The 22,130-nt window shown below is 37.0% G+C and overlaps 2 protein-coding genes across 4 annotated transcripts in view; one reads left to right on the top strand and one right to left on the bottom strand.

The window, feature by feature from the left end:
- Window positions 1-22,130, top strand: part of TBCD (tubulin folding cofactor D) — a 130,610-nt gene that overhangs the window by 30,684 nt on the left and 77,796 nt on the right. The gene's annotated exons all lie outside the window — the stretch shown is intronic.
- Window positions 2,221-4,793, bottom strand: ZNF750 (zinc finger protein 750). The gene is made up of 2 exons (XM_009637799.1): window positions 3,367-4,793; window positions 2,221-2,938 (listed from the first exon to the last, which is right to left on the bottom strand). Exons 1-2 carry the CDS (start codon window positions 4,791-4,793, stop codon window positions 2,221-2,223), a joined length of 2,145 nt encoding a protein of 714 aa, XP_009636094.1.

Here is a 22,130-nt window from a genome sequence, read left to right as displayed (position 1 = left end):
AAAGATTTCTGTTTGGAAGGACAGAAATGAAGTTAATAAAGTAGTTAACTCTTCAGCACGTTTTTTATTTAATTTGAGGAGTGGAGGTGAGGTAGACTTCACCACTGGAGCTCGTTTTTATGAACAATATTTGTATGGAGATAGTGAAGAATAAATCCTTGAATTGTATGGGAAACCACCAAAAAGTTTTTTCTTGTTGACTTAAATTCAAATTAACAACAAAAGAGATACATGAGATTTATTAAAATAATGGGTAAGGGGAACTGTGAAACTTTCTGCTTCCAGAGATTAGTCAGGCAAATAGCTTAATGTAGTGAAAAAAGCAACAGCGGTGACACTAAACTCTGTAATTTCATGTTTGGAAATTATGGATTTGGTAGCATATGTCCCTAAGGTTGAAGCTTTAAACTTGGCCTAGAAAGAGGCTCTTTCCCCTCGTTTAAGCACGTACTGATGTACAACTTGGTACATCATATTTTCTTACTGCCTTGCTGTTGTCATTTGAGTTACCGGGATTTTTTCTGTTACCATATTCCCTTTGTTCAAACTCAGATTGATATTCTTGTCTTTTGGTAATACAGGAAAACATTTCCTCCATGAAAGATTAAATTAAAGGTCAATGTTGTTACTCTCTCTTTTTTGTTTCTTAACTCAGAAGCTTAACCCCCATAATTTACAGTTTAATGGTAAACTTCTTAGAATGCTCTGTCTATGCTGGTAGGTCAAAGCTCGTCACTAAAAATTAGAAAAAAATTTCTGGGAGCTTTACATTACGTTGAATGCAGCTCTGCTTCCTTTCACAGGTTTTATACCTACTAATAATGTTTAGGCAGGTGAGGATATTTCTTACCTAAATAATAAATCAATGAGAAATGTATACCCATAGTTTTAAGTGAATACTACTTCGTCTGGGATAGTGCACACTGTGCAAATTTATGCGAGATTTTTATACAGTGGAACAGCCTGATTTTAGTTAAACCTTTTGTAGAAGTTCGGATGAGCTTGATAGGAGCTTTAAGGCAGAGGGAATTCTGAGGTTTGTCATATGGAGTTAAAGTACGGATGAATTAACCTGCCTAATGAACTTCCTTCACTGAAGGAAGCTCCTTTTTTAAAGTTCATTGGTACTCCATGCCAAATTCTACTTGCAAATTGAAAATTTGGCTAGCAACTTCTTTGCTAATTTGTCTTCAAAATATGTGTTACAGATAGTATAGTGAATGTATTTGTGTTCATTAATGACTTTCCATATGTTTTAAGTACAGGTCACAGATTTATTTGAAAAATTGCACGTTTATATATACAGTTATAGAAGCAGAAAATAGTTTTGGTATGTATGTAGAAGCCCACTAAAACTGATAATTAGTGATACATGTATACGGAAAAAAGACCTTCACCAGGAGAGTTTGCCTCAGGTGAAATAAATTACATAAATAACTTTTTAGGCTTGGAGTTTGAAGGTTGCCCAGTGTCTGTCTAACCTCAGAGGATTAGACACCTAGATGGTTTAGATCTCCAAATTTTCAGTATTGCTTTCATAGTGGTTCAGTTAAAGTGACCATAAACTGAATTTGTTAAATTCGTGCAGGCTTTCTTTGGTTTAACTTGAATCTTGTTCTTGGTCAAGAAAGGCTTGCTTATGCAAGGTTTGTTTAAACCAACGTCTGCCTCTGAGTAACAAAATTTCGTCTGTTGTTTTGTATTATGGCATAATGGCAAAGTGCATTCATACACAAAACAGCTTTTACAGTAAATTCTAAATAGCCAGGTTTAATCTTAAGCTTATTTAAACTACTGCACCGTGAAATAAAGTTTTTCAAAGAAAAAAGACAAAAAAACCCTATTAAATGAAATTAAGCCTGAAAAAGACTATGACAGTATGGTATTGAACAATATCATTTCTAGAGCTTAAACGTCTTTTAAGAAAAGAAGTTGTAAAAGTTATTTTACATTAATACAATTGCAAAAAACTTGAAGATTCATCTAATGTGCTTTGGCTTTAGTAATGAATGCAAAAATTCACTCATCAAAATCTGAGCTTATACAAGGGAAAGTTCAGTTACTTAAAAATATTAATATAAAATTATGAACATTATTTACATGGGAGAGATTGAATGTATCTTGTCATGGATCAAACCCGCTAAGAGGCGGTTTGTAGAAATTTTATGATGTAGTTAGTAACTAGCTTCTATGACCAGAAATTTGTTGGAAAGTGAAGAATTAAGATACTCTTGTTCTCTTCCTTAAAGTGAAGACTCTGCTACAGTCATTTGGCCTTACTCTTTTAGTGCCTTGCTGTGATTTTGCCGATTCTTTTTGATTTGTCCTTTTTTGTCCTTTTACTTTTTGATTGCACTGAGTATCCTGAGTATCAGAAGAATTAAGAGTAGCTTCTGAACATGAAGCGTTACTGTCCTGAGGACTCTGCCCTTCGTTGTCCATTCTAACTTTGCTGGGGCTGTATGCAGCTAGCTGACAGAGAGCTACAGCTGCTGTTTGTTTCTGTTCATCACAGCTGTCAATTATTCTTAAGTCTTGAGCTTCATTACGGTGAGATGTGAAAGATTTGTCGCAGGCACTGGTAATAGGGTTCTTGGGGTTACAAGCATCTGCTCCGGGGGTTTCGTTTTCGGTGTTTGGAGAAGTAGCAGCACCATTATCATGAGATGGACTGTGGAATGATGTTTTCTGGCTTACGGTGTTACAGGAATCTTTTACTGAGAGGTTCAGAGGCATGTCTTGCAATTCTACAAAGTTCTGACTTTCTGTTTTGGATGTGGTTTTGTATGCATGCTCATGAATAGGTCCTGTGTTTGTGTCAGCCTTTTTTGAAAGATTAAGGGGAACTATCCCTGTGTCTTCTTCCGTGTTGGACAGTGAGCCTTCATTGTTATGGCATTCGTTCTGGGTATGTGAATCTTCATCAGTGACGTTAATGCTGAAAGAAATGAGGAGAAAAGAGAATTCACTATCAGTTGCTCTTTTAAATTGGGACTGAGGAAGTGGTTAGGAAGAAGAGAAAAAAAAAATCTGGCTAGAAGTCTGACAATTTTGTTGTTTCTTCTTTAACTCCCCCAAGTCCCTTTCACCATACACATCGCTGTAATACAGGTAATTTCCTGAAATACACAGACACGTGCATAGTAATGGTATTGGAAATACCTAATGCACTTAAGGAGAATAAGTGATCTACTCCCCATAGCCACTGTGAGTTGTACTGTGTTTTGCACAGTTAATATAGAACAAATTATCTCAGTGTTGTAAATTTAAATATATTTTATCGGCATTGTACAAAATATATCTGTCTATGTTTGTGTGTCCCTACTAAATCTGACAAGAATTTGCAAAGTGGTTTTATGATTTTACCTGGTGGGTGAATCTCCTCTGTCTTGCTGTGTCTGCACACTTTGAAGTAGAGTTGGTTGATCGGTGCCTTTTCTCACAGGTCTGAAAGCTGTGAAGTTTTCTTCTGGTTGATCATACTTGCCTAGCGATGTGGAAGATGACTTGTTAGAGAGGTCAAATAAGCCTTCGCATGCATGGCTTGTCTGAGTGAAGTTGGTTGGGCTTGGTCTGCCAGGGGAGCCTGTTGCTGCACTTCCTGCGAGAGGGCTCATTTTAGCATTCTCTCTTTCATTTTGGTCGTCTTTGGAATGACTTTTGGCATGCAGCAATGTCATTTCTTTTTCATAATCTGCTTGTTTTTTGTGTGAACTTAGAGGGTATTGTTGGGATGGGCTTAAAGAAGCTGGATACAGCAAGGTAGTTTCTTCCATTAGATGAGAATTTTGATCTCTGTTAATACCAGCTACGTGTGAAAATCTGTAAAATGGAGGATCTGTTGGCCTACAAAATCCATATGGTATTGGAGGAGTGGAATGATATTGTTGGAACAATCGATAGTGTTCATACGCTGACGGATTTATGGGTTTTGGAAGCGGCCCAGGGTGGGGAAGAAAGTGTCTTTGATCTTGTGTGCCATAGACGGACAGAGCAGAGCTTTCACACTCTGAATTACCTGGAAGCAAGTACGGTGTGTAGATAGCCAGCCTATGCTCATAAAAATGGGGCGAGTACTCAGGAATCATTGGTTGCATGTAAGGTGAAATGGAACCAAAGCCTTTTGTGGGAGCGACTTTGTGTGGAAACTCTGGGAGGAAAGGAGAACCTGCTTTCCATGGGTGACTTGGTGCATGAAATGCAGACTTAGTGTGAAAAGGTGAACTTTTGTTAGAGAGTGATATAATTTCAGATACTTCACTAGTTTCTGGGCCTTTACTATCTCTGTGTTCTCCTACAGGAACGAAAGCCGAGGGCCTTACAATGCTGTCCAAAAGGGGCTGCATGCTGATAGCGCTTTCTGTTGTAGTACTGGCAGGGGTTAGTTCCTTCTGAATCGCAGGCTTTTGCCCTTGAATTGCCGTGTTTGTTGCCTGGTTTTGTAATTCAACGTTTTCCTTGGCATCTTCTTTTGCAAAAGGATATTGAGGCTTTGAATCGAGGTTCGACAGTCCATTTGTGACAGATTTAGAAGAAGTTGGTTTGATTGTAGATTCGAGCTGATTGATCTGTTTGGGCTCCAAGGAACTGGTCTTTGGACACTTGATAACACGATCCTGCTCTGATACTAAAGTAATTGAGTTTTTGCAGAGGCCATACTTCATATGGTTAAAAAGATGGGATTTCTCATTGCAAGTAAAGGGGCATTGAAAGCACTTGTACTTAAATGGCTTTCCTGGTGGTCTTGGGATGTAATGAGGCTTCTTTGGTTTACGTTCTTTGAGGAGGCTCATTTTTTTTCTGCTTTAAACAATTAAATGTAATGATTCTTTATAAAAACTTTCTTGTGGTTAGCTTTCCTCAGTTTTAGCCTCTTGATGTTTCCAGTTTTTCAGGTTTCTAGAATCCTTCTTCCCAGGTGAAGGAGGAAGCCAACTCCCGTGGTGTCTCAGGGAAGAGGGGGTGCCGGAAAACAACACTTTTGTAACTGGTAGTGCAGGAACTGTAACACAAAGTTTAAAGTTAGCTGTAGTGGAACACTGAAACTAAATAGAAAGCAATACATTCTTTTAACTGTATTCCCCCTCATATTACATGTGGTGTGTTGTGGGTTTTTTTAAACAAAACAAAAAGGCTAGATGCCAGAGTTGAGATAGACATGTGTTAATCTTTGACATCCTTTGGCACCTAAACATAGGCACAGAAGTGGCCTCATTCTCGGCAGTGCTAGTCACCTGCCCCCCTGCCGCTGCTACTGGCTGGAAGGAGTTTTCTTTGAAAACTGAAGGCACATTCATTCAGAAGATGAAAGTAGAAATCCAGGTGGAGCTGTTGAGAGAGAAGTGGAGGTGGGTAGGATGAGAGGAGGCAGGTCCTGGCAGCAGCTGGATATGGGGCAAGCCTGTTGGGCCGGTTGGGGAGAGAGAGGAGGGAATTTCCTGCTTTGGTGAGCTGAGGGTGGAGTGGATGGGTTGCACTTGGGTAGCTGACTTGGCTCTTTCAGAGACTGACCAACCCCCTCTTTTAACTGGCATGGCATTTCCTAACAGCCTAATCTCAATGGATACCTCAAAAGTGGCCAATCTCTCGAAGGATAAAACCACACCAATTTTCTTCCTCTTCCTAATTCAATTAAGAGAAATGAGTACTGCAATATCTGACTAATAGAATCTTCTGCTTGATAAACATATTTCACATTCTTCTGCTGAGTAGCAGCTTACATATTACATATAGTTAACGTAGACACACAAGTGTGCTAATTCAGGTAAAAAAGTGTCTGACAGTAATTGATTTATAGGGGAATGATCTATCTGTCTGTCTTCAGAAAAAGTAAGGTTGTGGATACTTTATACAGCCTAATGATTTGCTCAGTAGATAAGTCAGAAGGGCTTGTATCAGCTTGTTCCATTATGTTCACTGATTCTGAAGGCGTGAGAAACTCTCAGAGTCAAGTTCTCATGATTTTATAGGATGTGTTATGGCAGAGATCTAAAAACTGATGATTTCATCATGAACTATAAGCATCATTATCAAAATGATGACTGTTGCAAAACCACGTACTGTATCTATTGTGTTACCCGAAACTACAGGAATACTAATTGTAAGAGTGACTAGATAGCTTGTTTTTTTTTTAAAAAAAAACCAACAACTTTTTACATAAAAGTTTGAATTAGTAGTATTAAAATACTAAGTTTGTGAAAAGAATTGCTGGTAATTACATGCTGGGAGATTGTAGTTAAAGTAGAGATGTTTTGCATTTCTTAAATCAGAGATTATTTAATAGAAAATGATATGGAACACATGAAAACTGAAGGCAAAGCTACAGAATTGCTGCTTGTTTCATCAGGTATAGTACTTCTACAAAATTGTATTAAATGTTGTTTCTGATGTCATAGAAATATTAGTTTTGTTGAAACAGTAATTATGAAGGCACCCTGGAAAATTTAAAGCTGCTCTGTAAGTAGAAAAAACAATCAAGCTTTTTCTTAAAATTAACAAACGATTAAATGTGCAATAGCCTAAAGGAAAAGAAATATATAGAGAAGTAGCTTTTGATTTTTCAGGTATTAGCAAAGCTTTTTTGGTTGTTTGAGTGGGATACTGATACTGTAACAATGAAAAAAAAAATTAGTTATACAGCAGCATGTTAAAGTCTTGTCATTGGAGTCTGGTTAAAATGGTAGTTCAATAAATATAAAAAAATCATAGCATTTAGAAGCATTTTAAATAATGATAGCCAGATTTCCTTAGAAAGATTGAGAATAATGCTTTTACATTTTAAAAAAAAAGTATTGAGGCATAGGAGGGGAGGTCCAGATAGGGAACTTTTTTTTTTTTTTTTTTTCTGCTTTAAGTGAGCTTGTGGCATTTATTTTTGACTAATGATGTATAACTAACATGGACAGTTTGTAATGGACTCGTTCAAGTCAGTTTGTACCTGTTGTTCTTTATGTCTTCTTGGACGTAATTATTCTTGGAAAAAAATATATTGTTGTCAAAACTCCATTGCATTCTTAGTTGAACCATTTATGATAACAGTCCGAATTTGCATTCAGATGCAGCACTTATAATGAGATGATAATTAGATTTTCTTGTTCTGCTAGCTTTCCTTTGCTTAATAATGAAAATTCCTGTGTGTCCTGTTCCCCCCCACCCTGACTTTGTACTTGGTATTTAACTTTGATTCAAGTTATTCCTGTTCAACAGAGTATTAACTATCGTTTCTTAATAAGATAAAATGTATTGTTGCAGTTTTAAAGGTAGAAATTTAGAGCATTGGAGCTTCTTTGCCATGTGTACAGCAGGAGAGAATTACAACGGCATTTTTTTTTTTTTTAATTTGTTTTGATGGCATGCTCAGCCTGCAGACGGTAGCGCTCCCAGAACCTGCTGCTCTGACTTGAAGGGGGTAGAATGAGTTGCTTATTTTAAAGAGTGTCTACCCTGTCGTAAACTTAGGCTAGTGTCAGCCAGATGCATGTTCTGTTTCCTTTACTGTTTAATACCTTTTTTTCTCATAGTTTAAAAATGCTTGTAATAAAATATTTCTAAACCCAGACAAGAAGGATAATTTCTCTTCCAATCTCTTAAGTAAAACACAGGAGTATCTGGCAGAGGTACATATTTCATAATAAAGAAAAAATTAAAATTATTTGATCCCACACATACAGCTGGAAAAGACATTAATGGTTTTAAATAGGTGCAACCAATTAAAGCTGTCTCAGTATAAATAATGTTAGTTACTTACAGTTGTACAATGTATGTTATGTGCTACCAAAATGAAAATTTAGTTTTAGAAAGGAAAATCAAAATAAGGAGTTGCTTTTTCCTTCAACTTGAATGCCATAACTTGTGGTATCCTTTAAAAATGGGAAAAAATTCTTCAGCAGCAGGATGGTAATTTTCATGTAACTTTTTTTCATTGCGAATTTATTTCCTGTATACCTGATTTTAGAAATGCAGATAGTTATACATTATTATAATTTTCTCTTTCTAGTTTTGAAATGTAGTATTATTTATTTCTATTTTTATTGAAAACAGGTTATTCAGATAATATTGGATAAACTTGAAGTTGTCTTAGTTGTTTGTTTCTTGTCAATAGTGTAACTCCTCACAGCTTTCTAATCTGTAGCCCTTTCCAACCTGAGACTGATAGCTCCAAGCTTTCTTCCTTCTGTTTTTAAAAATATGTTGTTGCCTTTAACATATTAGCAGGTTCAGGAAACAGGAATATTGTTTAACATCGTGTGCATGTGTGTGTGTATAAATATATAAACAGAAAGGTATGTGGGTATAAGTATATACACACACATATGCTCGTATGTATTCATACACACAGACACACACATATATACGTGCATGTTGTTTTTTAGGTTTTTAAGTAGTCTAAATTGTTTAAGATGCCCAGTTGATCAAAGAGGAAATTTCAAAATGTCTTTTATTACAAGCAGGGATGGTAATTATATTTCTTTTTAGGACACTGCTTTAGCAAAGTACGTAACAGTTTGTCATGCACACTCCATTATTATTGCAGTCTCCTTTTGGTGATGTTGATCTCTCTGACCAGGAGTACTCACTGGGGTGGAACATTTTGAAGGACATGCTATAATTAAAATATTGTGATGTGGCATTATTGCATAACTCAAGGACATGCCATTGTCACCTACCTAGAGTGTTGCAAGAACAAGATTTGTGAGTTTTATTCTAGCTGAGATTTTCCAGTGATTAACTACCACTCCCTTCTAAACTTCCAGTTCCTTTAAACTGAAAGATAAATTTTAACGCAACTGTTTGTAATTAGGAGGAAACATGAGTGAGAGGAGTGGGTTGGCGAGGGCTGGGAAGGAAGCGTGTGTTGGAGGTGCGGGCCGAAGAGGACGGCGTGCGGGTGTGTGGGTGCACGCGGGTGTCTGTGTGTGTGCGTGCATGAGAGAGGAAGTACAGAAACAGAGATTGAGTTGGTTACGCAGCGTGGATATGAAATAAAAATCTTTGTAAATATTAATAATTCAATGTCTTAACACACTTTAATTGACTAGAGAGAAAGGATAACTCCAAAAATCCAATTTTCTGTGCTAACTTCCCAGAAGCTTGAAAAAAAAAAATTAAAACTGAAGTACCTTATTTTCATACAAACTTTTCAGATGAACCTGACACTACTATATGAAGAATAGTTGGCAGACTAAACATAGCAATTTTAAGCAATACAGCTTTTTGTCATACTTCAATACAATACAGCTTCTTGTATGAAAAAAGGTGCTTAAACCACTTTTCACCGACAAGAGTTAATTATTGTAAAAACTTGCAAGAGTTAGTTTTTCTCTCAAACTAAAATATTTCCCTCTCCTCTTGAACCTTTCTGCTGAAAGCTTAACCTGGTGCAGTAAATGCACCTGCTAGGAAGAACCCAGGCTTTTGAGACAGCTGAAAAATGAACACCTCTGATTTACTTTTTAGAGGTTAATATGAACACACTTTATTTGAAAAAAATGCTCTAAAGAAATGTACTTACCAGATACATAGATGTCTGAAACCTTGGAGGTGATCGCTGGTGGTAAGCTGTAGCTGTCACTGCTGGGAGAGAAGTACCTGTTCTCTGCTTGATCGCTAAGTGAAACTGCAGGAGGTTGTTTCAGGGGGAGGGACTTAAGAAGTGTAGGAGTTGAGCCCTCGGGGTGTAGAGATGCACCTGATATTACTCCAGCCTGAAGCTACGATTCATTTGTTTGCGTCCACTGCTTTCATTCAGCATTACCTCAGCATCTAAGCTATCGAAGAGAGCTCTTGTCGCTTTTGTGCCCTCCAACAACCAAGTTTTACTCTAAACTGTAGTGTCTGTTCCTCTGGGTAGCAAGCTGCAGTGTGGGGTCAAAAATAGCTTAGGTAATATACGGAGCTTTAATCTATTTAACTTCCGTAGAAGTGACTCCCGAGCAGCAGAATTGACTGTACACAGGGGGTAGCAAATCTTAAAAATAATAATTTTACTCTTTTATTAGAGATTGACATTTTTTTATTGAATACCTTTGTAGCCTTAATATTCTCGTGCTTTTTTTTTTTTATTTTCCTCCCCCTCTCCATTTTTATTTAAATCTTTTTGTCCTTCATGAGTCTCCTTTCTGAAGGCGGGACTGAACTAACTCCAAGCTTGCTTGCCACAGGAACCTGCCAAAGCTTGCCTATAATCAGCAGTCAAATGTACAGATCCTGTAAATGGGAAGGAGTCACCTCAGTAAGAAATTGATTATCATGTCTATACGTTTCCTTAGGAACTGTGAAACTGCATGGTGAAAGGACAAAGTCAACCGATCATCCGCTGATTATTACTAGTACTTGCTTTTAGTTGCATTTTAGTTAGAGTTTATAAATGACAAATTTATTAGTGTATTTGCCAGTCATCTAGTGACATTGCTGAGTTATTTAGTGAAATAATAACCTCTTGTAGTAGGTTTTTAAAAGGACAATCTTTTGATAGTTCTAGCACTTTTAAAAAGCATTCCTAAGCCAAATGTTAAAGGGTTTTTTGGCTACTAATTCTAATGTTATTGAGACATTAAAATTTCTGCTCATGACTGTTAAATTCAGCTGGATGAAGATAACCTTCTTGTTTCACCCACTGCTGTATAGATAACACAGTTGCAGATTATTGAAACTTTTAAATAGAGAAGTGTGGTGAATTTTATACTTGGCAAAAGTATGGTCTTTTAAATGAAGTTTATTAAGGAAATTGTCACTACAAAACCTGTTTAGGCAGTGGGTAAAAGTTGTTTCAAAATCAGTCTCTAAAGCAGTGTCTTAAAAATAATTTTAAAGGTGTGGCCTTTATCCTGACAGAATGACTTACGGACATCTACTTTCCTATCTAGGTATGCAGATCACCATCCCTCCTCTTGCTATGCCAGTGTAGTTTTCTGGAAAAATTTTCCAAATATAAGCAGTCACTAATTTTAGGGTAGAAAGATGGCTCTTGGGGTTTTTTTTATTAATTTTTTATTTTTATGTTCCTATAATGCAGCTTAGCAGTGTAAAAAGATGTCATATTACGTCTAGTTGTTTGTAAATCCGTTGGCTTTAGATTGAATAATGAGAGTGTTTGTAGCCCATCATTCTTCTATTTAATTGTAAAATGTTTTGAGGAAAACTAGTATATTAGAAAATTCTACCTGTAGAGCAAGATCTTGTAATGTCTGCATTCAGAAACATCTCTGGAAACACCTACAGAGAGAAGTCCTTTGCTTTCTCAACAGAAGACGTTATTCAGTAGTCCTCGCTGGGTAGTGCCTTTCTTTCATGTCAGTAAGTTTGTGTGCCATATCAATCTACATAACTGTCCTCATTTTTCTGCTGCAAATGTGGATCCTTTCATGTTGTCTGTAGCTGAAGGAAGGTACCATCAGGTTTCCTTTTTTCACATGTGATGGGATGGAGGTAGGTTTCCTTGAATAGAATCAGATCAGATACTTTGTTTGGAAAGAAAATTGCAATTTCTGGCATCTAGAGGAAGCTATTGAAGGACTCCTTTACTATAGGTGACTGAACTGGGATAAGAGGCAGTCAGTATTTGATCTTTGATTTTATTCTCCCCCCCCTTCTCCCTATCGTCCTTGCCTCATCTGGCATGTGGAGGGACGACATGATGTCCACTTGCTGCCTTGACCCAAGGAAAAGAATGTTTTCAATCTAGCTACTTCCTGGAAGCTGCTATTATTGGTCAACTCAACTTAAATCAACTGTGAACAAAGCAGAACTGGAAAAAAAAACAGCTAATGTAAATGCTCTTTTTTTTGGTGCTTGAATGGCATTAAAAATTCAAATCTGGGGGAGAAGATTCATGGTGGACCCCAAAAAAAGGAACATGATAGCTCCTGTTTGTGTGTACTTCTAGAAGTAATAAATCTTGATTGCAGTGATGTTGTTTCATCACTTATTTTTGTTAACTTATTATACTTACATCCTGAGTATTAGATAAACGGAACCCAGTCACCTGCTGGTAGCACCCTTTCTAGCTTACCTGGGCACAAGTCAGATTAATTACGAGCACCAGGATTGACAGTAAATTTGGATTTATTGATATTCTCCCAAGTTGCTTTTTTAAAAATGTGATTATTTTTATATCTCTGGAGGGCTGAAGTTATCTTTGCTGTAGAATATACTTCTTTGCTCTAAGTTCTATTTAAAATGCAGTATCATTAGCTGTAGTTTAATTTTGTAGGTTTAATTACTGTAGCATAAAACTGCCATTCTATAAATGTTACAAACTTCCTTCTTCATGTTTTTATATGATTTTTTGACTGAGCTCTAGCATTAAACAGAAGACAAAATGCCACTAGCAGAAAACATACATACAAACTTAACCTATTCTTGATACACTGCTTACCTAATTTTTATTTTCCTCTTGCACTTCAAAATTCCATTCCCTAGATGGATGAGAGAGTGCCAAGTGTTGCTCTGGTCACTTAACAACCCCTCAGTTGATCAGCTGATTCTTAACTTTCTGCTCTAATGTGAAGAATGGCCCGGTGACCGAGTTACTCTGCTGTTTTGACTTTACCTCCGATCAGTCAGAACTCTGATACCGGCTTTCAGAGGGTGTCTACTGGTTGTCAGTCATCAACAATGTTCCCGTATTTTTCTAGAGATGCCTTATAAATTCATGAACTAGTTAGTTCTTCCAAGCAAGAAGAATGATCATAAGTAAATGTGATTAATCTCATGTAGTTGAACACTGATAGACATGGAGCTAGCAAAGCGTAGCTTCCCATACAAAGAAAACATCTTAGAATGGTGTGACTGGCAATATTCACTTCCATCTTTGCCATCTTAGTTATGTATCTAGGTGTGTGGCTTTCAGCTAGATGCTCAAGAAAGTCCTTTTTTCTTTCTTTGATCACTTGAACTGAAGTTATCGACAGATTTTGCTATCTCTATTAGCATGTTTGGACTAGGATATTCTGTACCATTCCCAGAAGGGGGCAAATGTATTTGAATATAATTGCTGTAACTTATGCTGTGCCCCAAAACATTACATGATTCTTGTACAATGTTCTCATAATTATTTTCTTCTATCCCATATGAATAGTTATTAGCCTTAATGCTTTTTGAATAACACCTTTGAAATGTGCCTTTGTTTTTCGTAACGATTCCAGTCCCTGACTGGGAGATATGTCTGGGCAGATTACCTTGCTGATGTTTGTGAACCACTCATTCATGATTACTAGAGCAAATTATTTGTATGGGAAAAAAATTAAAGCTCAGCAGTTAATAGCAACTGCAGATCATATTTTTAGATATTTATTGTGGCCTGTACTGTTAGAACTTAGCCTGGAACTAGGATGATCTTCCTTTTGGTTCCCATCCTCACCCTTGGGCAGTGAAACGTGGGGGAAGTAGGTAACATCAGAAATTGAGACTGTAGGCAAAACTGTGAACTGTTTATAAGAAGGGGGTTTTTAATAATAATTCTTTTCATTGCCAGTCGTTCTAGCAGAGATGTAAAATGTACGTCTTCAGTTTCTACTTGATGCTCTGGTTACAATTCCCTTTTAAAATTTATTATTTTCAAGTGTTTTTCATGCAGAATGTTTTTCCTTTTCTGCTTTCATTTCAAGACTTATGCCAGAGATTCTGAGACAGTTCTCTCACCTAGATTATTTTTTTCTTATAGAATCCAGTAGTAGGACCTGAGTTGTGCCATGTGTAGTTCTAGTACATATGAAGTCATGTATTTTTCTTTGAGGCATAATTGGTGGTGCGCTGCCATGATGCCACTCTCCCAAGGAGAGCAGTGAGGCGTATAATGAATACTCCTAGACTCAAAATATTTTTAGCTTTCACTTATTCTTTGAAACATGTCACATTTTTTAGATTTATTTGATTACTATATGTTGTCTACTATTTAAATAATTTCAAAAACGGGGAATATAAACCAGCAAGTGAAATCTGATGCTTTATTTTATTCCATTAAAAAACCACTAATGCTGCAGTTCTTGAACTGCAGTTTGTCTGTTATGTTTTTGAATTCGAAGTTGCATATTACCGTTTAGCTGTAAAATTTCAGTTATTTTTAGAACAGATCACGCAGCTAAATTTGTATATAGGGAAAACTTTTTCTTTTTTTTTTTTTCAGCAAAGTGCCCAGAAGTCAATTAAAACCTGATGATCTGATGATGGATTTGTGTGAATTTCTATATTTGGAATTGCAGCACTCCTAAATGAAATGTTTCTTACTGTACAGCATATGTTAAGGCCAAAAACTTACATTTCAGTGTGGTTTCAGTATGATTTCACATCTTTTGTTTTGTGCTGTATTTGTGGTTTTGTAGGCTTCAGACTATTATTTATAGGGTTTTTTATTTAATTGGGTGGGGATAAATACTAAACAAACAAGAGAATCCTAGTTTACTTGAATTTCAGGTTTGCTTGTGAAAGGACGTTATTAAAATTTCTCTTGATGACAGCATAGAATAAACTTTCTAGCTAATAAGGTGTGTCATATATAGGAACATGAAACTTCCTAGGTGTTCTTTTTTGTCAGTGGTGACCACTGAACAGTCGCAGCTCTATCTGTTAAATGGCAAGGGGCCTAAACTTTCTCTACTTAAAACCAGAAAGTCTCTTAAATTAAATCAGTGGTAGAACTATTAGTGTCTCACAGTCGAAGATACCTTTTTCTTTTCTGTTTCTATGTGATCATATTTTTGCTATAAAACTAGATACGTTTACAGTAAGGTTGGAACCATTTGCATCTCGTAAGATGTAAGAGTAAGGAAAGGAAGCCAGGGCAAGAGATTGCAAGTGTAGCCACGCGGTTCTTGCAATGAATTGGTGCTTATTTTGGGAGGATTCCAGCCAGAAAGACATTATTTTTGATCTGCCTGCCTTCCTATATACCATTACCCATTCACAGTGAATAGACTGCAACAATCCAACAATCCCTCTCTCCTTTTCTAACTGTGGAAACAATGAAAGCAACATTTAAACAGAAGGCAATAGTGCTGATGAGATAACACAGATAAGGGCTTATTCAGAAGTCTGATACTGGTGGGTCAGTGCAAGTGATCCAAATCTTGAATTTGATTTTTGAATCTCAGAATAAATGGAAAGGGTAGAAATAGAGTGGAAAAAAACAACTCGTGAAGGGCCGGGCTTTATTTCTTCTGTTTATAAACTACCTTTAGAGCAAAAGGAGAAATAAAAAAGTGTAAGAACAAAGTAGGGAGTGTTGAAGTCCACAGTTAATAAAGAGACCATGGCTTAAGGAAATATTTTGTGTATTATTTCTGCTGAATGGTAAGCACATTGTTTAAATAGGAAACACTGGTTATTTCAGTTGATGCTTTTTCTCTGTTTTAAAAATGTCCCATTGTCCAGTGTATTTTTGGTGAACGGTTTGTATGATATGAAGTCTCTCGTGCTGTCAGAAAGTTTCAAATAGATGCAGCTAATCTCAACAGCAAATGCTATGGTTTTGAAGGAATATCCGTGTATGCATGACTTCTATCTCCACAGTTTTAAAATTCCCTCTCCTTCTGTTGCAAATATTTTGTTAATTTGATTAGAGTGGTAGTGCTCTGTGGTAGTACTGGATTATCTTTGCATATTTGCTAGTATCGATAAAGAGATTGGATTCCTAGGTATTTTATCTGAGAGTACAGAGAGTGATGCTTTCTTATATTTATATATATACTTAAAACCCCCGAAGTCTGAAAAACTCCACACAGTGAAAAAAGGAGTGGTTTTGCTTGTCCAATTTCACAGTGCCGTTTATTAAAAGAAAAAAAAAACCTAACAGAAAGTAAAACCAATACTGCTTTCACGTGTGTTCTAGAAAGAGGTTTAACTTAGGCTAAGATTTGAATAGTCGTATAGAAATCTATTATGTAACTTCTTAAACTTGTTTACATGCTCTGTTTTTAAAAATTACCTTCTCTGTTTTCATATTCCAGGGTAAGTTGTTTGATACTGATTTGCAGCTGCCAGGGTTTTTGGAGGCAGACGCATCAGGAAGTCAGGCTTCTGAAATGTGTTGGTCTGTTCTGTAGTGGTAGTTAATTGTGAGGCTTTTGGCAAGATTCCAGGTACTTTTTATCATAGATACAGGAAGAAATGAAAAAAAGATCTACCTGTCTTAGGTGGACTCTTAGAAAATAGAGAACACCCAAACCTGAAAGGCTAGTTACAGAAGAATTCCTTTTCTCTAACACCCAGGTGAACTTTAAAAATGATGCGTGGTCTTGAAAATAGTATTTTAAAAAGTTATAATGTGTATGTCACCTTAACAGTTTTCAAATTAGCATGCATGCATTATAAATGGTGCAGATTTTCTTTTCCCCCCACTAGCCAGCAGGTATGAGTGAGAATAAGTGCTGTAGCTGAAGCCGTAGCAGGAAAGGTCCCTCCCTCAGCATGACTGGGAAATGGTATAAATACTAACCAAGGAATAAATGACAATGAATTGCTACTAGCTTTTTCACTGTAGGGTTTATCTCAGTATTGCACAACCTTAGCCTGAAGGTTAGGTTTCTTCGGTGATTTTTCTTTTCTGACATGCAGTGTTGTAAGTTCAGAAAATTTTTATACTCCTTCAGAGTAAGTAATTTGTTTGCTCAGTAGGATTCCTTCATAAGCCTGTTACTTCATGTCCTTAAACTGCAGTTTGCTACTGGTTAAGTTAAAGGAAGAGCTCTGTTAGCTGTAAACCTGTATGAAGGTCTCTAGTATGGCCTTGGGCATGAATGGGTAGATGAATCCCCAAAATATTCACTGCTCTGTGTTTCAGAGAAGGTAGATCAATACTGTCTTAGGTCATCTGCAGGCCTTTCAACGTAGCCTGGTAGGGGTGCTTGAAGATTTTGAGTTTTTATGGCTGCATTACATAATGATGTTGAGATAGACTGGCCAAAATCCAGATCTGTCTGCTTCCACATTGGCCCCTTGCCATACTCAAAAGCTCATGCTAATTTCAGTGCTGTAGCACTTCTGCAAACCTGCCATTAGTTTATTGAAGCAGATACCTGGGAAATGAGAGCCATGGTGCTTTCTTTTAAATACTGTATTTAAGAAATATGCCTGGTATCAAACAGTAAGTCTTTGGCAGAGATGTAGTTAGAATGTAGTTCTTTAGGGCAACATCCAACTTAACCAACAATCCCTTCTCTCTGCCTGACAGACAGTCTTTGCATTACATATTTTCCTCCCTCAGCAGCGGGGCAGACAACAATCTCCTTTGCTGCCCAGCTGTGATTCATCGCTAGAGCAGGTCTTTCCTGTGTGCTGACTGAGATAGGTCTATGGAAAAAAATATCACGTGATCATATAATTAAAGACTCTCTTAATTCATTACGTAGTGGGAGACTGAACTGAGATTGCAACCAGACAGACACAGCCCTTCATAGTCACGGGTTAGAAAATGCTTATTTGGTTTGTGGATATGCATGTATATAGCCTTATATACATGGGTCAGTGTTAAGAATTGTGAGAAAGTTACGGCAGCTTGAGAGACTTCAGCTGTTAAATTCTCACATATCTTCTGAGCATGCATGAATTGTGATACTCTTCCCTTCTTCCCTGGCACACTCCTAACTAGGTCAAACTCGGGTGCAGGAATGAGAGGAGAGAGGCCATCTGTTGACAGTTTTTAGGCACTTGCCCTGCAGGATGCAATGTTAGAGCATTTCACAGAAATGCTTGAGAATTTTTCGACAGACAAAGCAGCACATGCATTTTCTGACCACCTACTGGAGAATTTATCCTCTGGAGGAAACAGTCCTTTAAGAGTAAATTCTGAAATAGACAGCTTGTGAGAACAAATCATAAGTGTTTGGCAGAACTTTAAACAAATATTTATTTCTGATAATGGGCCTAACCTGCAATTATCTATGTTTGCATCTGTGTTGATATATTAAATATTAGTAGAACAGCCCTAATGAAGTTACGATTAGGACTTGCCTCTTTTTGTAAGAGAGGTTAGAGTGCCATGTAAGAGCATGTTGTCTCAAATCTGAAATTCTTTACATAGAAGAGCCAGAGTTCTTTTTTAGCATATGAATGATAGTGGTAGGTATGATATTTAAAACACGGGAAGCTCACATACTGTAGATATGGCTGTTTACACTTCTTTATTATACCCGAGGCTCACAAAGAGGATGAACCTACTGAGGGATACTTCTGCAATGCATTAGTTTCGTTGAAGAAAAATTTGAAGAATACAATTAATATTCTTTGCGTTGATACTAAAACTGTGTTTAAGCGCCATAACTCCTTAATTGTAATGTTCTTGGCTGCTCCTATAGTGACATTATGTACAATACTTCCTGCAGTAACAGGAGGCATCCATTTTTTGTAGTATTTTTTCTTATATTTTATAATTCTAAGATGAAAGTTTTTGCAATATATTACAAATTGGGAAGGCTTCTCTGCATAAATAGTCCACATGAAAATGTAAGACTTCTCTAAGAGGTGACATTAGCTTAATCTGTTTTAAGTGTGTGGCATATTTTAGTTTTAAACTAAATTTAGACAATTCTTAATTAACTTGAGATCCAGTGAACAAATTGTTTTAAATGAAATAGGGTTGACATGAAATTTTGCAATTTTCTTGTGGAGACAAGACCTAAGGCTAAGGAACAGGTTTTTGTTGTTGTTTGTTTGTTTGTTTAATTGCTGTATTTGTATGTTTTATGATAAACATTGCAATAAATAAATAAAAAAATTACAGTCTGAAGTTAAAGTAACATAGGGCTCCTGTGTTATAGTCTAGGCTTGTGTAAATATGTTTTTAAAGGCACTTCTTTAAAGGAACAGTATGAGGCATTTTTTTATTTCTGTAAGTATGACCTTGCATTATACGATGTCTTCCTTAAGTTTGCTTAACTAGTTGTTTAGTACATACACCCGAACGGTGCTCAGCATCTGATGGTTTACAATCTTGTGTTTAAAAAAGCAAAATATCTGTGAACCTGTCTCCAGTATGAGAAGAAAAAAAATCTGTTGGTTGTAATGCTTTGAAGCCAGAAGTTGTTTCTTTATTTTCACAAGGCTTGAGCAAAGAGCTGTGTTGCAACCTGCAGTTATGTTGTTAGGTAAGGCAGGGTGGAGTGTAACAGGTGCTTATTAATACCTCTAGGCTACAGGTAAAGGTGACTGTATTTTCTTGAGCGTTCACAGACCTAAACAGGTGGATATTGTTCTAATAATTAGGTGGAGAGTGGACACTACTTATTCTCTGGTTTTAATGGCAAACTTTTAATGTAGATCTATGAAAGAAATGGTAACTTTTAAACTTGAGCAACAGTTCGGGTCTTGTTGTTGTAAATCCCAGCCACCTACTTTTAAATAAAAATGGCATGTTCATAATTTCAGAAGTGAAAATGTGTCTCTGCTCTTCCAAACTAAAGTCAGCTTCTTCTGGAAGTTTTCTTTTTTTAACGCTTTTTTGTGTTTTTATGAGAAATTGATTTTAGGTATGAATTTGGTATGAGGTTAAATCTGAAATATTGAAATAATATAGAGCAGCACAGTCCAACACTGTGACCACACTGCATATTTGAGAGGTGGTTGGAATGGTGAATTGAAATTGGGTAACAGATACAAAATCAGAAGCTGAGTACAAAGCTTTGAACTTCATTGCTGCTTTGTGTATCAAAGCAAGCTCTGGAAGAGTATGAATGTGAACAGTCTAAATCAGAGAAAAATGTTAATTAAAATTAAACTTAGTATTTTGTGTCTAAACTGAAGATGGAAGATTGTGTACATGAGATAACCCAGACACAGAGTCTGCCAAACTGGATTAGGAAGGTCTTTTTCAGTTACGGTGGGCTAAACACAACGGATGGTTTTGCCTGTACTGCTCCTGCATGACTTCAGCCAGGCTCTTCTGACACTGCAGGAGGCCACAGCAGAAAAAAATCTGCATTGTGTTTGAAGAACTCCAGGGTAAAAAATGAAATGAAACCTGGAATTTTTGGTAGTGTTTATTTTGGGGTTTTATGACTGTTCAGTAACAACAGGAAATGTAATGCTGGAGCCACTTTTTCAAACACGCAAACATTTGTCAGGAGCAGTTTTTATATAGTATTTCCCATAGACCACAGTTCACTGGTAAATATTGGACCAGTGATCGCATGAAAACTTTAACAGATGACCCCTAGATCAGTATTTCCCTTGTTGTCATTGTTGTATTTATATTTACTTGGCCCTTACTGCTGCATACTTCACCTTGTTTTCCCTGATTTTCCCACCTAAATGCCCACTTTTGCATCCTTCCTTTGCATTAAACCCCTTGCTCTCCAGACTTTGCAGTCATGTTGTTTCTCTGGCAGCAGCAATGCCCTGGGTCCCGGGCACTGGACATCAGAGGCGTGAGCCCAAAGGCCTGCTGCGCCAGAATGGGAAAGCTCAACTGATGCTGCTGTTCCTGGCATTTCCTTAGTTTCTGCTGTTACACACCCCTGGCAGCATCACCTCTCTCTTTGAGCCTAATAAGCCAGGTGCCATTTGATATTGGGAAATTAATGCCCTGACTTAAAAAAAACCCAACGTGTTTCTTCTTTCATAGGGATGATACAAATACGAGGGGCTGCTTGTGTGGACTTCCTCCGTGTTTCCTTCAGCACACAGAGATGAGACTCACAGCTGTCTAAAGTAGCTGGAGTAATCACCCCGTGCTGAAGGAAATTTGCAGCAGCTTTGCAAAATTGCCTTTGGCGTCTGTTTTAGTGTTCCTGTAGAACCAGCTAATGCCATTTTTTTCATCAGTTGATACAGCATTTTTCAAAACAAGCTAGTCAACATTTTTTAAAGATTTTTATTGCAGTTTCTTTTGGAACTGGGAAGTGCCCAAATATCCATCCATCTTTGCTACATCATTGTTTCTGAATGGGAATTGCTTTTTTCCCCCATGTAGTGTTTGTACTCCTAATACTCATATCTTGTCCATTCCTCTGATTACTGCGTTATTTTCTTTAGTAGGTTAAAATGAATTTAAATGGCATTTTAACACTTCCCTTCTCCAGTTGTGGTGCGTATTTTTTTGTTTAAAGTAGCAGCCATACAGTGATGAACTGTACATTGAAGTTTAATTATTTTGTGATTATATCCGCTCAAGTATATCCAGGCAGTTTGCTAATGAAATACAGTTCAGTGATCCCATTTCTTCTTCAATGGGATCACCTTTTGACAAGTATTTTGTAAGGAAAAAAGATACATTTGGTAAATTTGATACAAGAAAGAAAATCGAGAGAGAAATTGTTTCCTTTTTTTTTTTCTAGAGGCTGTTGTTTCTACAGACATTATTCATTTATTAAAGACATGCCATCTAGAGACAGATGTATTCAAATTATATATCTGGATTTGCAGATACCAAAAGAAAGCCCTCCGGGGAGCCTTGCATACGTATGGTGTTTCTTAAACTGTGGCAGTATATTACTAGAACGGTATAAGAGAATTCTTCTGTAAGCTTCTGGAAGCTCCCTTATCTGTAGAAAAACATTACTGACTTCTGTAGTTTTGGTGGGGATACAAGCAGGAAAGGGAAATTCTTAATCTACTTGTTTTCCCAAGCTTATTTTTGTCCGTTATAACAGTACCTGTGTGATAAGGCAAATGAAGATCCCAGAATCTTTACTTCTGTTTTACTACTCTTCTTTCTCTGTTTTCCCCAATATGATTAAAAAGGAAAAAAAAAAAAAAAAAAAAAAAAAAGCTGTATTCTACTGCTGTCCCACTGCAACAGTATCGTGTAGTTCCAGTGCTGCGTCTGGGCTTATGCTCTGTGCAACAGCATTTCCTCTGGACCTCCCTCAATAAAACATGGCACGTAGATGTGTGTTATATTGAGGTCTGTGGGTTTTAGGCCTTTACTGGCTAACGCATACTCAGGCTGTTTCTCAGGTTGTCCATTAAATCAGGAGACAATGCTTGGGATGTGCATTTCTAAGAGCTGCCTTGATAAGAGAGCTATCGTATCAGTTGATTTTTGGATCATGATATGTTTCATTGACACAGGTGATGCCACTCTTCTCCAAGGATGAAGCTCTAGGTTCTGGGATATATGTATGTCATTGAAGAGATCCCAGCACTGTTAGTCGAGGATGATTTTCTGAAGTCAGTAAGGAGAAGCAGAATATTCTCAA

Source organism: Egretta garzetta, unplaced genomic scaffold (genome assembly GCF_000687185.1).
Source record: "Egretta garzetta isolate BGI_Z169 unplaced genomic scaffold, ASM68718v1 scaffold34, whole genome shotgun sequence".
Classification (NCBI taxonomy): Eukaryota; Metazoa; Chordata; class Aves; order Pelecaniformes; family Ardeidae; genus Egretta; species Egretta garzetta.
Note: the sequence above shows the minus strand (reverse complement) of the source record. Positions and strands in the feature narration are given on the sequence as shown.